Below are 24981 nucleotides of genomic sequence, written 5' to 3' on the forward strand. Positions count from 1 at the left end.
TCTTGTATCCTCTGCTAATAAACTCCTCCTTTAATAGAGTAAGAGCTGATGCTAACTCAGCATCATCACTATGTTGATGCATTATTCGAAAGATTTGTCCACGAAGCACATTAAACTTAATGTGATTCGGGTGCATAGTGCTATTATGCAAGATATTATTCTGTCTAACACTCTTCCTAAATACGCTGGTTGACACTGTATATAGGGCATCTTTACTAATTTCTACATCTAAAAAATCTATACGTATAGTCGAGTCTTTATAAGTGAATCTAAGGAAGCTGTTAATACCATTTAAATACTCTAAAAATTCAATTAAGAGTTCCTCTGTACCACACCAAAGCAAAAAATATCTACAAAACGTACCATCCAATAGATGTACCATAATTGGCATTAGATAGAACATGTTCAGTCTCCCAGTTAACCAGTGTTAGGTTGGCGTAGCTATTGGCACAAGCTGTGCCCATAGCCATGCCTACCTTTTGCAAGTACAAGTTATCATTAAAGACAAATACATTATTTTCAAGAATTATTTCGAGAAGAATACAAAGAAGGCTGATTTTATCAGTAGAAATGCCATGTGTACTTAATATCTGTCTAATATTCTCAATCCCCCAGTCATTGGGAATGACTGTAAATAAGGAGGCATTGTCTAAGGTAACAAAAAACAAGGTCCAGAGATAACATCAAAATGACTGCTTAGCTGAAAAAGGATCTCCTTGGTATCTCTCAATATAGTATTACACTTGTCTAATACAGTGTGCAAGTTCTTTTCTACAAATATTGATAAAGGTTCGGTTAACCAACCTCTACTGGATACTATAGGTCTCATTGGAGGTTGCTGCATATTCTTATGTACTTTTGGGAGGCCATATAGTACAGGAGTGGTAGGATTTTCCACTTTGAAATAATCAAACAAAGGTTCTGAAATTAGACCTGTTATAAGAAGATCAAACATTAAAAATTCTACTTTGTCAATACTACCTTTGAGTGTACCTTTGTTAAAGGGGTATAGGTATGTGTATCTTGTAACAATTCCATCATGCCTGATATATAGGTATACTTGGCTAAGACCATAATACCTCCACCTTTATCAGCTGGTCTTATTTCTATGCTGTTCATGTTCTTCAACTCAAACAGAGCTTGTTTTTCAGCATACGTTATATTATAAAAACAATCATTCTGCTTCTCTAGAAATTTTTGCCTTAGCTGTTTTTCACATATATCTACAAATAACTCTATAGTAACATTTAAAGGAGGTACAAATGTACTTGATTTTCTAAAGATAATTTCATTATTCATATCATTACTAAATATAGTTTTAAGGGTAAGAGTTCTACCAAATAATTTCAAATCCTGGAGAACATCAGTTAAATCAACCTTTTGGGCTGGAACAAATGTTAGCCCTTTATTTAAAACAGATATCTGTACTTTAATCAGTATGACAGATTAAATATTGAGCACTAAACCTGTTTCAGTCTTTTTCCAATCCTTGTTGAATCCTCTCCGCTCTGTAGATATCGAACTCTGGGGTTTGTGTACCAGTTCACGGACCTGCCACGTATTGGTAGTGGATTCTTAGATTAAAAAAAGTGTTTCAGCTGTTGAGGATACCGCTAAATCACTTCCAGCCTTTGATGCACTATTATGTAACGCTGTCGCTGTTTTAGATTTAACAGAGGGTTCTTTGTTGAGAACGAGGGCTGTATTGACATTCATCCTACTGTCTTGACTATGAGAAGCATTAACACTCCTTCCCATCTCTATGGTTGAGGTAGATGTACCCGCAATGGCTGGTAAAGTTTGTGTTGCATGCTGCAAGTGTTCTCGTTCTGGATCAGCTGTATGAGTAGTCTCAGAAGGCCGCCTATTTCCTGTGAAGCGCTGCGTGGTTGGAATGCTCATTGGTCTCTCCCTAGACCAGGAAAAGACATGGCCGTTCTCAAAATCGAGTCTATCTCATTGAATTTTCTTAGTTTTGACAGTAGACAATCTTTTATCATATGCAAAGATGTTATCAAATAGATTGTTCATTTTATCACCAATTATGTCCATGGGATAAGTGTTATAAATAACCTCTTGCAGTGTCTCAATTTGTTTGGAAATCTCCACCTCTTCAGGTCTGAAGAACTCAGTCAGCAACTACATATACTTCGCACTGCACTCTAAATTAAGCAGTTGCCATCGTCTTAATAGTCCAGGATATGTAGAACCATAAGAGGGCATAGTCAGTACCCTGAGCCCTCTTGGTGCAATATGTAAATCCAGTGAGGCTTCCAAATGAAAGCGCTGCCATTGCAGACGCTTATATTTGTAGAGAGCATTCTCAAGAGAACGATAATCTTTATTAAAAGCCTCCAGCATGTTAGAATCGGAAGTCATAATTTTAGACTGTAAATTGATAGTTCCATCTAATAGAGGATTGGATTGTTCTTGCAAAATTGTATTAAAACAATGATAGCAAGGTTTACTTACAGTGGCCTTCGAACTAGTGTCCCCAGGAATCGAGGCAGTAGCAAGTGATTCAGAATTGCCTTCAGCCATGCTCAACAGCAAGGAAACAAAACAATCCAGGTAAAAATGAGAAAAAACACCTCGCTGTTGATAAAGGAACCACAAAGCAAAACAAATGTTTGTTTCTCTCTTTCGGCTTTTCCCGGTTAGGGGTCGCCACAGCAGAACTCTGGTCCGCTAATGATTGGCAGTAGATTTTTATGTGCTGGCTTGCCGGGCCTAACGCACAACCTTCAACGAAGGAATGCCCATTCACGCATGTCGGCACACAGAAGATGCTCTAACTGAGAATCGAATGGGCAACGTCTAACTGTGAGGCAACAATGCTACCGCAGCACCACCACCGCATAAAGCAAAACAAATGTAATGTCACAAAAAGCAAAGGTTCCAAACACAGCTGACAAATGATAGTTAGTAGTCCTTGTAAACTTAAATTGCTTTATTAAACATAACGGGTACGTGCTTTCACGGATCAACTCCGCTTCATCAGACCATATTAAATAACATAGATGACTGACAGTTATTTAAAATGTAGAGCAACCAACCAGATAAAGCTTTAAAAAGAGGGGGGGGGGGTGGTGTCTCATTAAATATACAAAACACAGCAGCAGTTAAAATGTAAGATATATTTTTTCCTTAATAAAGACATGTTCATCATTCTTTTCTAGACAATCAATCATATTATTATTTAAATTCTCATATTTTATTTTTCCCATATATATTTTTTTCTCCCATGTCACATAACATTTTTTATATTTCAGTTTAAAATTTAACTACCATTCTGACCAGTCTTTGTAAAATTCTCTCATTTCTACATGATCTTGCCATAGTCTCATAACCTCATTTCTCCCTTTATCATCCAATTTCACTTCATTTATTCATTTTATGCCTTTACCTATTTTTATATAATCATTTCCCTTTACCATAATCCAAATTGCCCTAGGATCTGAAAACCTTGTCAGTAATGCACCTTATTTAACTACTACTAAACTTTCTGACAAAAAATAATCTATTTCTGTTTTTTTCTCCCATCTTCTATACGTCCAAGTCTCTAGATTCCATATTTTTAACTGTCCATATTTTAGAATGTCCTTTACTAATCTTAAATCGTAAGCCGCCGTGTTTTGTTGTCTTGGATTGCAATTAAAGTCCCCTACTACAATTATCTCCATATTATACAACGACCCCCATTAATATTCCACAACGTGTATGCTGATTGGTTAGCATGCACGTTGTAAATCAAAGACTTCTACTAATGGAAAACGGTCCGGTCGCCCTGACTTTTTCCATTAGTATAAGTCTTTTTTTGGACAGCAATGGAGAACGGAAGAGCTCCGTTGCTGTTATCTCGCTATGTTAAATGAGTTTAACATAGCGAGATATCTTAAAAAAAAAAAAAAAAGAGCAACGGAGATCTTCCTTTCTCTGTTGCTTTTTTTTAAAGCTGTCTCGCTATGTTAAACTCGTTTAACATAACAAAACAGCTTTAAAAAAGCAATGGAGAAAGGAAAATCTCTGTTGCTTTTTTTTAGCTATGTTAAACTCTTTTAACATAGCGAGACAAGTTTTTAAAAGCAACCGAGATCTTCCTTTCTCCGTTGCTTCCACACACACAGTTCTGATGTACTATCTAACCATACACATACGCAGTACATGAGAACTGCTGCAGAATACTGGACAGCTGCGGAAGGGCAGCAAGGAGGCATTATACAATGCTATTATTTAAGAAAAGTAAGTATTTTTTTCTTAAATAATGTCATTGTATAATAGCAATAACCCACTTCTGGGTGTGGGTAATGCTGGATTTACCCACGGTTGTCTTTGTTTGGCCACTCGGGCTTTGCCCTCGTGACCAAACCACACCAACCGTGGCTAAATCCAGCATTACCCACATCCAGGTGTGGGTTATTGCTTAATTAACTGCTACATATTGTATTATCTTTCTGAACATCTCTTCCCTCTCCTTCTTTATTACATATGCATATATTGCAATAATTCTCATAACATGTTCTCTCCATCTTACGTCAATAACAGTAATTCCACCTGTTATAACAAATGTAACATCTAACACTTTAACTGTATCTTTATATAAATATTCCTGAACAGGACTCTTTCCCAAACTTCCATTTCACATTTTTCCCTACGTCACTTTGGTTGGTATCTTTCTATTTTTGACAAAAAAATCTAATATTTTCTAGTATAATGACATTACTATCTGGCTTTTTACACCACTTCAAAATCCCTATCCTCCTTTCCAACTTCTTAAAACTATTCGTATTTCATGACAAAACTTTACATGTAACTCTACTTTAAATAATAGTATGTATTTATCTTTTCCCTTTTTTCCTTTAAATCTTTTATATTTTCATTTTACTTTCTCTAACTCTTTTGCCAATTGAATTTCTTTTTTGTTTAAATATATTCCATTTAACATCATCATTCTCACGTAAACCTGACTGCTGTTCTTCAATTTATCTGTATTTAACCTTTATCTTTTTGTATTGTTTGTTCTATATCTGAAACACTATATTTTCCCTTTTTTCTGCTTCTAATTCCTTTAGTATAACATTATCCTTCTTTATCTTGTTCTGTTACTTCCTCTGTAATGTCTAAAGCTACTTCATTTTCTCTTTCTTCACGCCCTCCCCAAAGTCCCACATTTTTATATTTATAGGATTTAGGTTCACAATTGTTTGCATCATGCCTTAAGCCCCCACATGTGAAACATCTTTTTTCACATTTGTTAATTAAATTATTAATTTTCCACACAAAAAGCATGTTTTTGGCTGCCCCCAATATCTAATCAAGCTTCTATCTCCTTCAACATTAACAACACCTGGAATATGTACAATACAGTCGTTTTCCAGTTTCAATATCACATTCAATCCTATGCCCCAGTCTGTAAACCTCTATCATACACCTTCAATAAATTTAGTACATCATTACATATATTTAATAAATGCTTTTTTAAAGTCTCTTTCAGTTTCAGTTCTAAATTGAATATAATTTTTTCTTAGTTTCCCTAAAAGAGGGCTTGAATACATACAAGTCCCATGATGAACAGTTTTTCTTTTTTTCATATTCCTGTACAAACTTTTCCATTATCTGCCTAGTCTTGAAAATAATTTCACAAAAAGTCTTTATTAATATGAAATACATGCTCTTACCTCGTTTGGTTTAATTCCGAGTGTCTTACTAACTTTGTCCCATACCTTATATCTGTCCATTGGAAGATCATCTTTCTTTTCAATTTGAACCTTAAACAATCTTTTTCTTTTAAAATTTGTTTCTTTCTCTTTGTTCATACCACACATCTCTTTTCTCACCATATCAGCATACATTTTTTTCTCCAGCTGCATATTCTCACTCTGCTGCCCTTCTTCCTTCTGTAGTCTATCCCTCACTTCGCCCCAGGACACATCCTTTCCATTTTCTGGCTCACTTTCCCCCCACCATATCCAACAGTATATCATCTCGTAACCCTTCCGACTGGAGGATTGTAACAACGCAATCTTGTTTTTCAACTTCAGAGTCAAACAATTTCTGCTGGAACAAATCTTTCATATCAGTCTCCACTGCATCCCACACATTTAGCTTCCTTTGAAAAGGCTCAGCTGCCTTTTCCCTCGCCTTCGCCACACCATATTCTTCTCTCAACCTCTCCTTCACCTCTGATTACTTCTCCGATAATTCAAACTCATTTGCTGTTCGAATAACAGCACCATAATCATTATGGCAAAAAGGGTAAGGGAAGTTCCTTGGTGCATTTGGCCAAATTTCCCCTAGTTGGTGTGAACACCACCTCAGGTCTCCCTTGAAAGGAAGCCTCTAATATAGTGGGAGTAATCTGGTCAACAAAATATAAAATAAATAAATAAAATACATTACACCAAATGTAATGCAGTAATTTGCATTATACTTTTAAGAACAGGGCAAAGTAACTGGTGTGTGGGAATATTCCCAAAGAAAATTAGTTGGGAGCCATGTATTACCTAATAATATACTAATTTCTAATTATCATGGTATATGTGGAAGTAGCGTACAATAACAAAACAGGAAGTTATTCATCAAGCCAAGGACTAACAGGGAGGATAGCAGCAGACAGTTGTCTGAAAACCCTGGAGGAGTAGCTATATGTCAAAGCTCTGGAGAAAATATTGAAAACTATTAATTTTTATTTAATTTTGATAAGAGGTTTGTTCGCTTGTGAGCGATGCATTATTTTAAATATGACCCATCTGTAACATGATTACAAATGCTTTGCCTACCTAATAATAAAACACAGCAGCATATAATTCTAATACCTTCAGATTAGTTGACCTATGTTCATTTAGGATCAGGACAAGCAGCCTGTGTGTGTGTGTGTGTGTGTATGTATATGTATATAATATGGGTGTACTGAAATTGAACAACACACCTAAATCTTGACATTTATAAAGTCAACAACAAAACATCGACTTCATAAACATCAACACGCTACTACACATGTGCCAATTTACAATCTTGGTGCATGCAAAACTTAGTATAATGTTTTAATTTTTTTTTATTTTTTGTAGCGGGTAAGTCCCCCTGTACCCCCACAACCCCTGCTAATTTATATATACTAACTCCAAGATTGCTCAATCTGAGGGAAAGGGCATATTTCCCTACCCCAAGAATTGTGCGATCTTTCACATTGGTCTATCAGATTTTGTCGGCTAAACAGATGTTGACCAAAGAGAGCATTGACCAACTCCAGTCGATCCATGTACATTTGGACACACACACACACACACACACACACACACACACACACACACACACACACACACACACACACACATATGCAGAGGTGCAAACAGTGATGACATTTTCAAGCATCAGCACAGGAATGGTGGCTGTTTTGTAACAGATGGTCAAATATGGTGCCTAGTAGCACTATTTCATGTACTATTTAATTTGTGAATATAGACTCGTAAATTTGGCACTTTTTAGTATTTGATCCAAAGTTGACAAAAACTTTTAAGCCCATTTCATTAATGTGACAGCTGCCTTTTTTGCATCTAGGTCAAAATTATTATTTTTATGCATGTGAATAGATTTTACTTGTGTCATACAAAGTCAGCTTCCATGTAACATTTGAAAAGATTCAGTACATTTCTTTGAGGTACGGTTGTAAAATGGTACTTCAAAACTATGGGGGAAGTTATTGGAAATCACCAGAGGAGGTAGTATGGTTTAACTAGGGGTTATTGTAGCTTTCCAATTCTTTTTAACATATTTTTGGAAACTTTTTACCTACAGAGGATGATCACAACATTTTCTGGCTTTTTAGGTCGGCACACCCTCCTTGTGCCATAAGGAAGCAATCCACTACAGTCTTTCAGTATAGTTTATATCTGAGTTCTCCTTTTACCCCTGTCATTTTAGATATGTCTGTTAGGGTCAGAGAGCTGGAATGGGCAGACCTTTTTAATGCAATAGATAGTTGCCATCATTTGCCTGGTTATTGGTTGTAGTCGATTGATGAAATGACATCCCCTTGAGGATAAGCTGCCATCTGGCCCTCCGTCCCCTCCAGCTTTGCTTTTAGTAGTGTTATGGAATTCTGTACATTATCACTGTATGCCTCTACCACAGTTACATAGACCTGTGCCAAAAAAAAAAGTGCACATTAGCTGCGTTCCAGGCCTCTGAATAAAGGTATTGCTGCATTACCTTCCACACATGAAAAAGAAAGCCTAGAGCAACTCAACTTCCTCATCTAACCCTGCTGAGAGATGTAAATCCATTTTCACACTCGGGAAGCTGACATTGAGCTTGTATGCCTTGCCGCTATGCCACTGGCTGGCATTTTCAAATGTTATATGCTTCCCCAGGAGCTTACAATATAAACATTCTTTCAGAACACTTCAGATACTTCAGTGATATTACTGCTAACTCAAAGGACAAAATATTTTTAGTACCTGACTAGATTTATTGCTGTAGAAATATTAAGTAACATACAAATGCAAAAATATATTCAGTGCTGTCAAATGAATTCGCTTCTACATCCAGTTGCAGGTGTGCTGACATACTTTGTTAATTCTGCTACAGTTCAGCAAAGTACTACAAGGAGAAGTAACAGCAGTCATTTGTATAGGTACTTCAGTATGATATTAAAAATGTTTTGGGAGGCACCTTAAAAACTGACACTGCAGATCTTTGTTGAAGCATGAATGCTCAAAATATGCAATGATTTACTTATTTCACTCTTTCATGGAAGTTAGCTAAGGTATGTATGTTGCTAGGATATTGCCCATCTGTTGCTGTGTTCAAAGGCAGAAGAATAAATGAAAATATAAATAAAAAAGACTTGTGAAAGCACTGTTCTTGAGTTATTGCTGATTTAAAAGTTTTCCTTTTATTTTCAGTGAAAGAAAGAGACTAGACCTGGAAAAGAGATTGTTTGAAACATCTGATCAGCGCTTGTAAGTTAATTTTAATTTTGTTGATAGAGAAGTGTAGTTAATTTTGGGGTCAGAAAGAATATGGCATGCTTTTTATATAGTGTTCGTTACGCATTATGTAGTGGTCACGGCTGTCTTTGCTTTACACTAGTTTAATGCAGTGTTACTTGTGTAATCTCTTACAAGCTACACTGCTTTCACTTTTACTTTTCAAATTTTCTGTTTCCTCATTGTGAGTTTCAGAGCAGTGAGTAAGGGTGGGTCATTGCAAACTAAAACTGTTGCCATTTGTGTATATATTAATGCCTTTGATTGTCAGTAGCTGAGTGAATAACTACTAACCTGCACTTTTTACTGCACTTGAGAGTGACCTTCAGAGTATAGTATTGTATTCACAGCCCAAGTGTTGGCAGTTGAGACTCATGTGACCTCTATTTGTTTATACTTGGGTTTGTGATTTGCTCAGTCACACAAGCAAAGTCTAGATCACAGGAAGCATCTCATTAATAGCTCATAACCTTAATCCTTTGCACCAACTACCAGACTTGCCTTAAATACAGCTATGTCAGAGGGATTTTTAGTCCGTACCACCTTTGAGCTAATTTTGTTTTGATTTTTGAGATAATTGATGTTAAGATGATTCTTTCCTATTCACATACTGAATCAATTAGTATTGGGTGAAAATATCATTTTGTCTGTCTGTTGTCCGTTAACCAGATAAGTGAGCTAGTTGTTAAGATCGTTTTCAGCTGCAACCCAGACCAGAAAGCATATGCATGCTATCAAGTGTGCTTCTTACATGATAATTGGTATATATCATTGTGGACTTAACACTTTGAGAATTAGCATAATGGATGTATAGTGTATACATCGTGTGCAGATAATGTGCAGATATTTATAAAAAAGTCAGTGTAGTTTGCATTTTGGATAAATTGCAGTTGCAGATTATCATACAACTCAGGTGCCTCAAAATTCATATCATAACTATGCATTGCCTCTGTAACAGTGGCAAGTGTTTTAATCAGAGAGAACTCTATGTTTGACCTAAAGTTTAGCAAGATCTGCTTGCTGTAGGTTGGGTGGTTGTTTTAGCAAGCTGGTACTGCTTTTCTTAAGGCTTTCTCATTAACTCTTTTTTAAAATGATCATTACTGAGCTGGAAAATATTTGAGCTGCGTTACCAAAAACCTGTATATACTTCACATTCAGTGATATATGTCTGAAGGTGTTAAGACTTTGTCGCTGTGATAAATGCAGGGACTGCCTCCCCTTGAATGAAATAAGAGATTGTCCCCTGCTGAAAAGCAGTAATTAGAGGTTTTGACCATGTGATTTTTTTGCATATAGGAGTTTTGCAAACCACATTACTTGTGTGATTAGGCTGCCTCCCCTTGCATAAAAGGTATAAGAGATTGCCCCATGCTGAAAAGCGATAATTAGAGGTTTTGACCATGTGATTTTTTTTTTTTTTTTGCATATAGGATTCTCAAATAGCATTGCTTGTGCAGTGTGTAACCATGACAACAAAGCCCAGGTATTTTTCACCGTTTATTTCTCCTACTAATTCTCCTCCAGTGATTTCTCCTGATGTGCATAAACTGCACTTTTTACTTTTTTACTTTACATACTAGCTGCCATATACTTGTGTAGCATGTTATCTTTACTGAGTATCATTAAAGCTTTCCTTTCTTTTCTTTCACCAGTGCACCAGGGTAGGTTTTGTCTGCACATCAGTCTTGATCTTCTCTGGCTGATTACTGGCTTACTACATTCAGCTTCAGTAAAACAGAGTGATTAAACCCTCCCTACAGCTCAGACGACCTGGATTAAATCAGTGGCTCTGGTATCTGAGGAGCTGACAGGGAAGGATGAGCACGCCCAATCAGAGGGACTTCATTCATTGAAAACCCTCCCTAAGAGGATGCATGGCCCAAGAATGGGATCAGCTCTTGGCCATTATCGATGAATGTAGGGCTAGGGGATGGGAAGCAGTGCAAGTCATAATATAACCCCTCTTGGCAAAAGAAGCAGCAAAAAAAGTACTCGCACATCATCAGGGCACTCTTAAGATCCATGCTGGCCCCAGCTCACTCAGAGAAATCTGGGGGAGGAAAGAGGAGCAGGTAGACCCAGTGTTAGATGGGGGCACAGGGATGGCTGGAATGAAAATGAATGAAGTGGGGGGATTGGAGGATGAATGCATTCTTTTGTGAGTTGCTCATTATGTTTATTTATTTATTTAACATCCGACTAGGACAGAGTCTATTTTCAGTGGAGGCCCGGGGAGAAACGCTCCAGGTGCATGTCTTTGGAATGTGAGAGGAAACCGGACTACCTGGAAGAAACCCATGTGAATGCAGGGAGGACGTGCAGACTCTGCACAGAAGACATCCCAGCCAAGAATCAAATCGAAGAACCTCTTGTGAGGTGACAACGTTGACCGCCATATCCTGCACACTATTGGCTTATGGCTATGGTTTGTGGATAAAAAGGGTTCCAGGACTAGTCCATCTGCTCTACTGACAAACAGAATAAATAGATTGTGTGTGTGTGTTTGTGTGTGTGTGTGTGTGTGTGTGTGTGTGTGTGTGTGTGTGTGTGTGTGTGTGTGTGTGTGTGTGTGTGTGTGTGTATCTATCTGTCTATAAACAGAGGCTCCATCAGCTTGACTTGGTGGAAGCTCAGGTGGATGTAAAAGCTCCCACAGCACCTATTAAAAAGACTAGGGTAAGTTTCCTGATGCCTTGACCAAATTTCTCCTAGTAGTAGGAACACTCCTTGGGTCTCCTCTGAAAAGAGGCAACTAGCCTAGTGGGACTAACGTGGTTAACAAAGGATAAATTAAAAAAAATTAGACCACAGGGAAAACTGATACTTGTGAACTATAAAGCTGCTGTCTGAGAATCCTAAAAAAAATCAGGAAAAAAAGAACCGTGCACTGTAAACAAGCTCAATTGAGACTTCAGAGTAATCAAGCAATTATAACTTGTTTAAAAATCAAACTTTTTTACTGAAAAAAATAGATGAGTGCTTTTGCCCTTAAATGATCTTTGTCAGATCTAAATTCAGTTTACATGACATGCAGTATTTATCTGCTTTAACAGAGAGATCATTGTTAATTAACTCAAGATGGGGGTCATAAGTGTATGTCATAAGCTATTCATCCAAGCTACAATAGGATGTCTTATCTTTCATAGCTGTTCTGCATACCTACTCCTATTGTTAGCTAGTAGGTTATAGCTTATGTGCTGTATTCCTATCGTATGTGGCTAGTGCCCAATTGATAGAAACATTTTATATAAATCTTGTGCCTAGCTATGCATAACTGTTAGTACATCATTGTATCTGTGATGTGATAAGCAGATGCTATTTGACATGTTTAGATGGGGCAACAAATACTAAAAAATATGTGACAACCACTCAAATTAAATTCCTAAAGTATTATACTGTAGTAATCTTAACTGCAGAACAATCTGGCTGAACCTGTGTCTGGGAGAACCTACCTTGCATCCTTTATGTGAGGAGCATACCACCATTTCCATGACGGGAGGAATTCAACTTTCTAGTGATCTATTAATTATGTGTGCTCAGAGAGAAAAGAAAGGGCTCTGTATGTGCTAGCTCTAAGATAAACTGTAGTATTGTATGACAGTGAACCAAACGGAGTTAAATGAAGAAAGAGATAACAGACGTCTATTTCAGTTTGTTCCATCTAAATGCTGTCATAACAGATACATTACAAAAGGTTGTCAGTAATGTGCCATAATTCCTAGTTGTCACAGTAGTAACCCCTATAAAACAGCAAAGTGTAGTTTCCAACATGGGGAATCAGTGAGGCTGCAGTGTGTGTGTCTTGTACCAGTGTGGAGAGTGGAAAAATATGCAGCTGTACAGACTGTCTAGTCCTTGGTTTTATACTGAATTTACTTGATCGTTAAGTATAGGCAAGATATTAATCCATCTATAATTCAAACAATTAGAAAATAATTCATCGATAGTACAGTACAAAGAAATGTTAGGTTGTTAGATCTGTATTGTAATATAATGTTAGATCTATTAAGATAGATCCATTGTCAATAGTGTTACATACTAAAACAGTGCAGATGTTACAGGTTGGAAACTAACACAAGCTGAATCTGTGACAGGAGGGATATCATAAATGTGTGAATCTTTGCTGAAAAGAAGCTTAAAACTAAATGTTTAAAAGCTAGGGCTAATTAGAAGGAAGTAGTGAATGTAATCAGGGCAGGTAGACAACATTGCCACACAAACTGAGGCTAGGGAGGTTTGTTACATAAACTTAAGAGCTATGATTATAGTAGGGTGACTATACTGACATGAAGTAAAAGGTACATTTTGGCCTCGAGAAACTTCATATTCTAAAGACATGCTTCTGGAGCATTTCTCCCCGGGCCTCCGCTGAAAACAGGATCTGTGGATCCTAGTCGGACTTTCCCGGTCAACAAATGTTAAATAAAAATTAAATAAATAAAAAATAAAATAAATAAATATTAATTTACTGCTTTTATTGAAACTGATGCAAGTAAAGAAAAAGAACAAAATAATAAACTCAGAAGTCTAAAGCACTTTCACCTTGCTACCAATAAGTAGCTGAGGCTTCATCCGATCAGTGTAGAACAGTGTAATGGTATTAAGTGCATTCACACATTTAACTCCACTAAATAATAAATATGTTTACATGATCGGCTTTAGTACAAGACCAGAAAAAAATCAGTAGATTTAGCAACATTAAACAATAAGTGTTTGTGAACCACTACTAAAATCTTGTATAACTTAATGCGGGAAAGTTTTAACACTGATACTTACTAATAATACTATTTCTGACAAATGCATTGGAATTTGAAATGAGGGAACTATGTTTTAGAAGGCTGTGCATTCAACCAATGTGAATATAATGCTAATTAAAAATACACTGAAAAGAATATAAAAATAAATAAATAGTCCCTAACTGTTAGTCAAGACTATTATACAGTGATAACTTATTACTATTCAAAAACGTGCATGCTGATTGGTCATCCCAACCAGAGTGCCCATTGTAAGTCAAGCATGTACCAATAGAAAAAAGTCCGGCCACTGAAGCACCATTGAGTGGCCAGACTTTCTTCTATTAATATATGTTATGGAGGCATACTTCTCAACTGTCCAGATTTTCACAGAATGTCCAGATTTTTGACTCATATTTTTGGTCTGTTCCTCATAAAATTTGTGGATTTCTGGCAAATCACTGAGGAGTGAAGTCACAAAATAATGACATGCATTTCAGTTTCAGATTTTGTATCCTTCAGACAATGCTCGATAACACAAATCTTGTTATTCTAGGAGCTTTCTAAGTTTATAAGAGCAACTTTTACAGTTGGTCCCTATTTTAGCTCCTTTATCCCCTGTTGTTTAAGGTTTTCCCCACATTGCTTGTAGGGTTGCCACTTTTTCAAATGCCCAAAGTGGAATATGTTTGATACAAACGTCAAATTTTGCAGGGCAAAATACACCCACAGCCAGTACAAAGGACAGAACTTCACTTTTTCTGCCTAAATAAAAGCTTATTCTTGTAGCATTTTAGTTGCTTATTCTGTTTCTTATAACATTTAGGTGTTTCCAATACATTATAACTGTATTGTGCAACTATTACATACGATATAAGAAATAATTCTGTACTAAAATCTCAGGACATTTGCCATTTTTACACTTTTTTTGCAGGACACAACTTCCCAAAGAGGGACTGTCCCTCACAAAATGGGACAAGTGGTAACCCTAATTGCTTGAGCTAAGCTCCTCTTGTAGCATATTGCATAAAGGTGACATTCGGATGTATCATCCTCAGAACAACTTTGCCGCCAGTCCGAACACCATCTCTTGATTGTCAGTCTGAGTGCTCATTCCGTTGCTGGTTCACCAAGCTGTTTCAGATAAGTACCCCGTTGAGGGTTGTGTATCTTATCTTTTCCTTTTGTTTTTGTTGCTTGTGAGGTTTCATGTCATCCAAGAAGGGTAAATGCCAGTGTGGGAGATTCCCCATAAAGACAGTCATGAGCAGTGCTTTTTTTGTCTTGGGGCTTCCCACAAACATGTCTTGTTCAATTTGGCAGGCCTTTGTTCCTAAGACCCCCATAGCAGGCTATCTTCTTCGGCCTTGTATTTGGAGAATCAACGCTTTAAGCTTTTAGCTACAGACACAGTGGAAGGAACTTCCCTATCCGAGGGTCAGCCGTCTGTGAAGAAGGCCAAAAAATCTTGGCTGGATACTTTTGCCATTCAGTCTCTGCCGGACGTTTCCCTGGAGGCGAGTGAAAGACCAGAGGATCACCCAGCTCTACCATTGGATTCTTCTGCTGTGACCATTGTAGTGGCTGGTGTGGATCCAACCTTAAATACATTCTATGGAGGCCTTGCAGATGTCCGCTTCAAACGTTCAAGGGGAACCACACCTGATTATTTTCAAGAGGCCTAGGGGGTGTTCCTCATATTTTGGTCAGGAAAGAAGTCCCAACTACTATTATTGAATGCCATCTGAGGTCTGAGCCTTCTAAGATCTGTAAGGTGGACGTCCCCTTGAAGAAAGAGCAGAAGACTAAACATATTTATCCAGCTTCTAACGATCAGCAGAGTAACAATCCAGGGTTGTTAAATGCTTTGATGACTTTGAAACTTCCTCAGGGGTTTGTGTTCCAGCTCCCCTTGGTCATCTACTCCCCTTAAAAGATCTAGGGAGCAGGATTCCTCTCAGGAGGAGGTAGATTCAGATGAAGTATCTCTTGCTGATTCGTCTCAGATTCCATTTCTTTCCGACTATGGATCAGAGCAAGAAGAGTCTACACTCCTTTCGAGGAAATTTCTTTTGGGGACACAATCTCTAGAATGATGGAGTTTTTTTAAATGGGATTGTGCACAGGTTTCTCAGATACAGAAGTATTATAAGTGCCTGCAGATGGATTCTCCTAGACCTTCTGCTGTTCCTCCTGTTTTTGCTGCTTTTTTGGATGCCTTTTCTACAGCCTGTAAGGCTCCTGATTCCCAGCCCCCTACCTCCAAGAAACCTTATAGGTTTTTTAGGTGCCTGGGGACTGTAAATGTCTGCACAGGTGTCCTTTGGTTCACCATTCTATGGTGTCTTTGGATTCTGACAAGCTGTCTCAGTTGTTGCCTTCTACCAAGTTACTTCCTTCTGATAAAGATAGCAGAACTATGGAAAGGCTAGGTAAGAATGTTTATACCTCTGCTACCTTAACTTTTAGAGCTGTCAATTATCAGACCTATGTATCCAGGTGCATTTTGGCCCTTCTTTCTCAGGCCTATCATGCAATTTCTCATCTTCCTGACTGAAGGAAAAACGTCTGCTCTTTCCCTGCTAGGGACTTCTTCCCAGGTGGCTTGCTATTGAGTGTAGTTGTGATGCAGCAGATGCTTCTTCTAGGGCTGCTGCCTTTGGTTCTGTCATGAGGAGGTATTCCAGGCTTTGGCTTCAACCTTTCCCTGATGACATTAAGGTTAAGTTGATGGATGCTCCTCTGGACAACAAACACTTGTTTGGTGAAGCTGCTGCTGATTTGTTTAAGTCTCTTCTGGATAAGGTCAAGGCCTTGCAGGAACTTAAACATGTTTTTGTTTTTCCTGTACATAAATTTCAGAGAAAGTATCCTAATAAGCCAGACTTTGTTCGCAGGCAGTCTCGTCCTCCCCCCAAGGATAAGAATGGTCGGAAGCAGGCTCCTCCTGCAAAAGCTACCCAGACTTCTGTGCCCCAGAATTCTCCTTTTCCTGACAAACCAGGTGGTATCTGACTATCCTGTTCTTCTCAGCCACATTTGTCATTCTCTTAGTCTTTCCCTTTCTCTTCCTGTTTGGTTAAAGATTACTCAGGACTCCTGGGTTCTGTCTATTATCTGCCAAGGGTAGTTCATGGTCTGGAAATCTCTTCCCCCATTATGGGAATTCCTCAGCCCCCTCAGGAGCAGTTGCCCTTCTTTCATGGGGTGCTTTGGGATCTCTCGACTCAGGGAACTGTTCAAGAGGTTCCAGTTTCTCAAAGGGGGAAGGGGTTTTACTCCAGAATGTTTTTAGTGTCCAGGAAAGAGGGCGTTTGGAGACCTATTCTGGACCTCTCTCATCTAAACACCTTTCTGAAGGTCCCCTCTTTCTGTATGTTGTCCCTTCAGACCTTGTTCCCTGTTCTGCTTAATCAGACCTATATGGTGTCTGTGGACCTCAGTGATGCTTATCTTTGTATCTCAATCCATCCCCTTTTCAGGAAGTTTTTATGTTTCCTGGCATTTTCAGATGTTCATCGTGTTACCCTGCTGCAGTCATCACACTTGGGTTATCCTGTCGTCAGGTGGTCCCGCAGTCGGCCAGAATTCCAAAGTCTTGGTCCGGCGTCGGTTGCTGTCGCCTCATCCCTGACGTCAGAGCACCAGGGGTATAAATAATGCAACCGACGCCATTTTCTTCAGTCTTTCTTGCCGCGCGGTGCCCGAAGCAGAAGCAGTTCGCAAGTGCCAGTCGGCCGTCTTCTGAGATTTTCGAATTCGAATTTCAGACCGAAGTCTTCTATAAAGCTAAGTACCCCGTTGGGGAAACTTTTCTTGCCTCAGACCGATGTCAGAAAAAGTTAACAATTGTATTTCTTGTGGGAAGCAAATACCTCATAAGGATTTTCATTCTTATTGCATACCTTGCCTAGGCCCAGACCACGACGTCACTTCTTGTCAGTTTTGTGCTAGGTTTAATAAGCGTACTATTAAAAGACGATTTGATTTCGCACGACACTATTTTGGTAGAAAATTTAACTACACCATGCCGTCGGAGCAACCAACTACCGGCGTGCATAAAAAACGCAGGGATAAGGACAGACAGCCCAGGCCTAAGCCGGATTCCGAGGCCTCTGCTGATCCGGTCTCCGGTCCTCCGGTTCTCAGTGAGGCTCCGACGCAGCCCCTGACTACCGCAGATCTGGAACCCGAGACCACTACGGAATTTTTGACGGAATGTACCAGGCCGACGCAGCCTTTTACTTCAGGTCCTTCCGACGACTTTGCTTCTAAAGTCGTCGGTGCTTCAGAAACGCCATCGGTTTCTGAAGGTGTTTTCAGACTGACGACTCTCGCCATTAAAATGTTTTCTAAGTCGAAGACTCCTTCTAAATCTAAAAGGACTACACTTCAGTCTCCTGTTCAAGGCCCTATGCCTAAGAAACAGATGCTCAAAATGGCTGAAGATTTGATTTCTTTAATCAGGGGTTCACAGCCCCCTCCTGACAAAAGGCCTAGACAAGAGGAAGATTCTGCTTCCTCTGAGCAAATGTCCATGTCTTCAGACTCCTCTGAGGACCAAGACTATTCCTTCTCTCCTTATGAAGATTCTGATGCTGAGGACTCTATTCCCTCAGCTTCTCCTCCTGAAGACTACTCCTTTGGGGAAACTTTACACACTATGAGGGAACATTTTCTCTGGGAAGGTCAGGACTACTCTGATTCAAAGAAAAGGCTCAGAGAGTTTCTTTTACTCCCCCAACACAGACCACTTGCCATCCCACCAGTTTTGGACATTGTGGATGATGTCCATTTAGAATCCAGTTTCAACCCAGACTCTCTACCTCTTGCTCTGGCTAAGCCTGACAGATACTACAGAGTGCCTGATTCCCACAAATTTCTTTACAAAAGCCCAGTGGCTGACCCAGAGACTATCTCCCAGGGTCCCAAGGGGGCTAAGGCTTCTATGGCTAAAAACCCAGTACCATCTGAGAGGGATTCCAGAGCACTAGACAGGTGGGGGAAAAAGGTTTACACCTCAGCCACACTAGCTATGAGGGCACTGAATTGTCAATTTCATATGCTTAAGTATCAGCAATTTCTTATCTCTCAGTTAAAGCAAAGAATAACCTCCCTCCCCCAACAATCTGAATTGAAAGAAGTACAGGATCTGTTGCACGCCACTGAGCAGGTGGGCAAACATACCTTACAATGTGGGTTCGATTCTTTGGAGGTCTCCTGCAGAGCAGCTGTCACTGGGTCTGTTATACATAGGCATGCTTGGTTAAAGGAACAAACTCTGCCTGATCATGTTAAAGCAAAACTACTAGATGCTCCCTTACAGCAGGACGTTCTTTTTGGAGTTAAAGCAGAAGAAGTTTTAAAGAAAATGGAAGATAAGGCAAAATCTATGCAGACAGTCAAAGACTTCCTACAAGTACAACCCCCTCGCTTCAGCAGAAACTGGCCAACAAAAAATTGGTCCTTTCCAGCCACCGACAGATCACAGAGGGGTAAATACAGGCGCCCAAGGGGCAGAGGACAACAACAAGCCCAGTATAAACCTCGCCAATGGGGCACTACAACACAGAAGGGAGGAGAAGACCGGTCTCAATCCACCAGAAGGCAAACTCAATGACTTGCACCTCATCTGGCCAAGCAATACTCTCTTGGCAGCCCCCTTGGGGGGAAAACTCGCACTTTTTGCAAACAACTGGCACATTGTCACAAAGGACAAATGGGTCCTAGACATAATTTTACGAGGATACAGATTCCACTTTCACACCTTGCCAATGAAAAGAGGAATGCCAAACCTGCCACAAAATCAATGGGCAGAGGCACAAAAGCAAATTACAGCTCTCATGGACATGAGAGCCATTCAACTGGTACCTACTCGAGAGCAAGGCCAAGGATTTTACTCAAGACTCTTTCTAGTGCCCAGAAAGGACAATGCATGGAGACCAATTCTGGACCTTTCAATTCTAAACACTTACTTACAAGTACCCAAATTCAAGATGCTAACACTACAGCAGCTACTTCCCATGTTGGGCAAGGAAGCATGGCTAGTAACGTTGGACCTCAAGGAGGCATACCTGCATGTCCCTATCAGACAAAGTTGCAGAAGATACCTCCGCTTCATTGCAGGTTCAACCCATTACCAATTCTCTGCACTGCCCTTTGGCTTATCTACTGCGCCCAGAGTTTTCACAAAATGCCTGGCACCAGTAATTGCATACTGCAGACAAAGAGGAATTCAAATATATCCATACCTGGATGACTGCCTCCTCCAAGCAGAAAGCAAAGACATTCTCTTACATCATCTGGCCTGTGCGAAGCATCTACTAAACTGTCTGGGGTACACAGTAAACGAAAAGAAGTCAAAACTAGTACCCTCACAAAAAATGACATTCCTAGGTGCCAGCTTGAATACAACGGCCCAGAAGGCTTATCTTATGCCAGACAAGCAACTACAACTGACTCAATATTTCAAGACAATGGCAACAAAGACCCAATTAACTGCAAGAAAAATTCTGCAGGCTTTGGGCTTCATGGCATCTTGCATACTAATAATACCATTTGCAAAGCTGCATATGAGGAAATTACAGTGGTACCTAAAAAGCGTATGGTCTCAACACAGCCGCAGCTTGGACACAATGATATCTCTCATTCCCTGCCTACAACAGGAATTTCTATGGTGGTCACAGACATGTCACCTCCAACAAGGGTCAGCCTTTCACCTTGCCCCAGCCAGGCAAACTATCACAACAGATGCTTCAGACTACACCTAGGGGGCACACATGGAAGGGCAATGCATTCAAGGCCTATGGACTGCAGATCAAAGAAATCTGCACATAAATCAAAAAGAAATGCTAGCTGTACAGAAAGCTCTGACAGCCTTCAAGGATCTATTATATCCAAGACAACTTGCAATAAAGACGGACAACACCACAGTAATGTGGTACATAAACAAGGGGGCACACATTCCTACCCTCTATGCAGGCAAGCAATGATCTTATGGAACACAGCTCTGGCCTTCCAAGTCCAGTTACAAACTCAATTCCTGCCAGGACAGAAGAAGACATTGGCAGACGACCTCAGCAGAAACATCAAAGATCCCCACGAGTGGAAACTAGATCCACAAATATTTGCAATGATAACTCACAAATGGGGCCTTCCAAACATAGACCTGTTTGCCAGTCCTCAAAACTACTAACTGACAAAATTTTGTACAAGGACATTTCACCATCAAGCTTGGAAAGTGGACGCTCTCTCTTTCAGTTGGAAAAACCTGACAGCATATGCCTTCCCTCCATTACCTCTTCTCACAAAGGTTCTTTTGAAAGTCAAAAAGGAGAGACCACGACTGATTCTCATAGCCCCAGACTGGCCATGCCAGCACTGGTGCCCGCTATTGAAAAATATGGCTCACAGCCCACCATGGATATTGCCTCAAATACCCCATTTGCTCACACAGCAAAACAAACAGATTCTTCACAGCCAGCTCAAAACTTTAAATCTGGCTGCATGGCAAATCAACTAAACATCCAACCAGCTCCTCTTTCACAAGCAGTTCTGGATGTTATTCTGGAAGCCAGGAGGCCAAGCACCAGGAAGGCTTATTCGGACAAATGGAAAAGGTTTTGTGCCTGGAACCAAGCTAAAGGCCAAGACACAATTCAGCCTCACATGCCTCACATTCTACAGTATTTAGCTGAGATGTTGCACAAACGACTTTCCTTTTCCTCAATTAAAATCCATGCTTCAGCTATTTCAGCTCACTACGACACGGATCCACCTTTATTTTCACATCCTCTTCTAAGGCAGTTTCTCAGAGGGGCATAAAACATTAGACCACCCAGGAGAGCTCCTACACCAACATGGGACCTCAACTTTGTTCTGGAAAAACTAACGCTTCCTCCCTTTGAACCAGCTTTCTCTGCAGATCTTCAGTTCCTATCATGGAAGACTGCCCTGCTCCTTGCAATAACTTCAGCTAGGAGAGTCTCAGAACTACAGGCACTAATGGCAGTGGAACCCTTCCTCATTTTTCATCAAGACAGAGTTTCTCTACGAACTAATCCTTCCTTTATGCCTAAGGTGGTTTCCAATGTAGCTTTAAATCAAACCATCCACCTACCTACCTTCTTCCCCAATCCACAGAACAAAGGTGAGAGACTCCTGCATTTCCTTGGACATTCACAGGCAGCTTCGTTACTACCTGGACAAAACTAAGGCTTTCAGAAAAACTGACCAGCTCTTTGTATCCTATGCTACAGCTTCTCAAGGGAAGGCTATATCTAATCAAACCATTTCTAAATGGATAGGTCATTGCATATGTTTCTGCTATACCCATCATGGGAAACCAGTTCCTGCTACCATTAGATCACACTCAACCAGGGCAACAGCTACCTCTACAGCCTTTCTCAGGGGGGTTCCAACCAAGGAAATTTTAGAAGCTGCAACTTGGAGTTCTGTACACACCTTTACCAAACACTATCACTTACCTTTTTACTCTAAGTCCAGGGCGGGCTTCGCCACTGCAGTTCTGCAGGGCCTTATTGCCTCCACTAACCCTCTATGATACCTCCCCCCTACCTTAGCTTTGGGATTCTACCCAAGTGTGATGACTGCAGCAGGGTAACACGATGAACATAGTACAGTTTTGTACCTACCATAAATGTAGATGTTCAAGTATTCACCCTGCTGCAGTCCAGATTACCCTCCCTCCATCCCCTCTGATCTACTGGCTAAATCTTTGCTATGCCTTACTGATGTATTTGCTTATAGCTGAAGGGATTTTGTATTTGTGCAGTGTTCACCCCATTTGGTACTAATTCTGACCATCTTTTTGGGGGCACCTGACATCTGGGGCAAGAAAAACTGAAGAAAATGGCGTTGGTTGCATTATTTATATCCCTGGCGCTCTGACGTCAGGGATGAGGTGACAGCAACCGACGCCGGACCAAGACTTTGGAATTCCGTCCGACTGCGGGACCGCCTGATGACAGGATAACCCAAGTGTGATGACTGCAGCAGGGTGAACACTCGAACATCTACATTTATGGTAGGTACAAAACTGTACTTTCTCTGCTTTGCCCTTTGGCCTTTCTACTGCTGCAAGGGTATTCACCAAATGCCTCACTCCTATGTTTTTTTTTTTTTGCAGACCAAGGGGAATCCAAGTCTTTCCCTACTTGGATGATCTCCTGTTGCAGGCATCCTCTCCAGAGATCTTGCAAAATCTTAATTTTTGCTGTTTCCCTTCTGCAGAGTCTGAGGTTCACTGTAGATTTCGAAAGGTCCTTTCTGACTCCTTCTCAGGATCATGTTTTTCTGGGGTGCAGGATTCAGACTGTTCCTATGCTGGCATCTCTGCCTCCTCACAAGGCCATAACTCTGATTTTCTTTTTTCATTTCCTTCTTCCTCTGACCTCAGTAACAGCCAGGGAATTTGTAAGAGCTCTGGAGTCCATGGCTTTCTTCCATTCCTATGCTCCCTTTCACCATACTCCACATGAGAAAACTTCAGTGGTTTCTAATGTCAATTTGGCTTCAGCATTCTCATACCCTTCCAGTTTTAGTTCCTCTTCTTCTACATCTCAAGTAGGAACATCAGTGGCGGATTCAACAGTCGAATGTCAATCCAGGGCTCTGTTTTCATCCACCTCTTCCTTCTCAGGAGCTGTTCACATATGCTTCAGACATGGGATGGGGAGCAGCTCCCAGCTCCCTAGAGGTACAGCGAGTCTGGTTGCCTCTTAAACAGAAAGAGTACATCAGCGTCAAAGAGATGAGAGCACTTCTGCTGGGTCTTCAGGACTTTCATCTTCTCAAGGTGTTTACACACAATATCACACTGATGTGGTATGTCGACAAACAGGGTGGGCAAGGTCTTATCTTCTTTGCCATTTAGCTTTCCTAGTGTGGGAACTAGCTGTTCAGTATCAAGTGACACTTCAGTCAGTCTACATTCCCTCAGGTCAAAACTTTATGGCAGACTCTCTGAGCAGGTCCATAGCTAAATCCCATGAATGGATGCTTCACAGGGATGTGTTTCTGGGCATGGTCCACCAGTGGGGTACTCCTCAAATAGATCTTTTTGCCTCTCCTCTGAACAGACAACTTCCTCTATTTTGTGCCAGAGTCCCAAGTCCTGTAGTTTGGAAGGTGGATGCCCACTCTTTTTCTTGGAAGGGGATTTTTCTTTATGCCCTTCCTCCCTTTCACATCATTCCAAAAGTCCTATTCATAATTCAATAGGGTGCTCCCAAAATCTTTTTGGTGACTTCCTTTTGGCTGAGACAGCATTGGTTCTCTCTTCTGCATTTAGCCAAGGACAGTCATCAGAAGTTAACTCACAGGACCTACTCACACAAGACAAGGGCTCTCTTATCCATTCCCACCTGTCCACTCTTCAACTGACATTGTGGGTGATAGGATTTTGATTCCACATAGACACCTTTTTTCTGAGGGCATGCTTAGGATCCTGCAGGAGCCCAGGAAACCCACTACTATGAAATCCTACTTATCCAAATGGAAGAGGTTTTCTATTTGGTGTCTTTCTCGTAACCTGGATCCATTGTCTGTGGATGTTCCTTCAGTTTTTTCTTTTCCATGTGAACTGCTCAATACTGAGATGACCTATTTTTCTGTTGGGCTCACTTTTCATCTATTTCTCCTTGTCTGCCTTTATCACCCCTTTAGCTTCTAGATTCGACGCTAAATAATTCCTTAAAGGCATCCATCATATTAGGCCTCCATGGAAGCCTGTTCTTTCTACCTAGGATCTTAATTTTGTTTTAGAAAGAATTATCCAGGTTATTTTTGAGCCTGCAGCCTCAGCTTCCTTCCAGCATTGGTCTTGGAAGACTGTACTTTTGTTAGCCCTTACTTCTGCCAGATGGGTGTCTGAGCTTCAAGCCCTTATGGCTTGTCCTGCTTTTTTGGTGTTTTGTAAGTACAGGGTGTCCCTTCGTATAATTCTTCTTTTATTCCCAAAGTGGCGAATGAGTTGTCCCTTAATCAGTCTATTCATTTGCCCACTTTTTCCTTCTCCACAATCTGCCAGTGAGAAGGTTCTGCATACATTGGATGTGCATAGACAACTCAGTTTTATTTAGATAAGACTAAGACTTTTCAAAAATCTGATCAGCTCTTTGTTTCTTTTCATCTTGGGTCCTTAAGATTGGCTGTGTCCAAGCAAACTATTTTGTCTTGGATTTCTAAAGCCATTTTATTTTGTTCCTTTCATGGTAACAGCCTTCCTTCTTCTGTTA

At 40.1% G+C, this 24981-nt stretch overlaps 1 protein-coding gene across 2 annotated transcripts in view; it reads left to right on the forward strand.

Moving 5' to 3' along the window:
- The window catches only part of KIZ (kizuna centrosomal protein), a 1514946-nt gene that overhangs the window by 59060 nt on the left and 1430905 nt on the right, over nt 1-24981 (forward strand). For both annotated transcript variants that reach the window (XM_044057131.1, XM_044057139.1), the window contains exon 2: nt 8904-8960. In XM_044057131.1, the coding sequence (XP_043913066.1) occupies nt 8904-8960 (57 nt within the window). The remainder of the gene's footprint in view (nt 1-8903; nt 8961-24981) is intronic.

This window comes from Protopterus annectens, chromosome 1.part2 (genome assembly GCF_019279795.1).
Source record: "Protopterus annectens isolate FY-2018-M chromosome 1.part2, PAN1.0, whole genome shotgun sequence".
NCBI classification, from domain to species: domain Eukaryota; kingdom Metazoa; phylum Chordata; order Ceratodontiformes; family Protopteridae; genus Protopterus; species Protopterus annectens.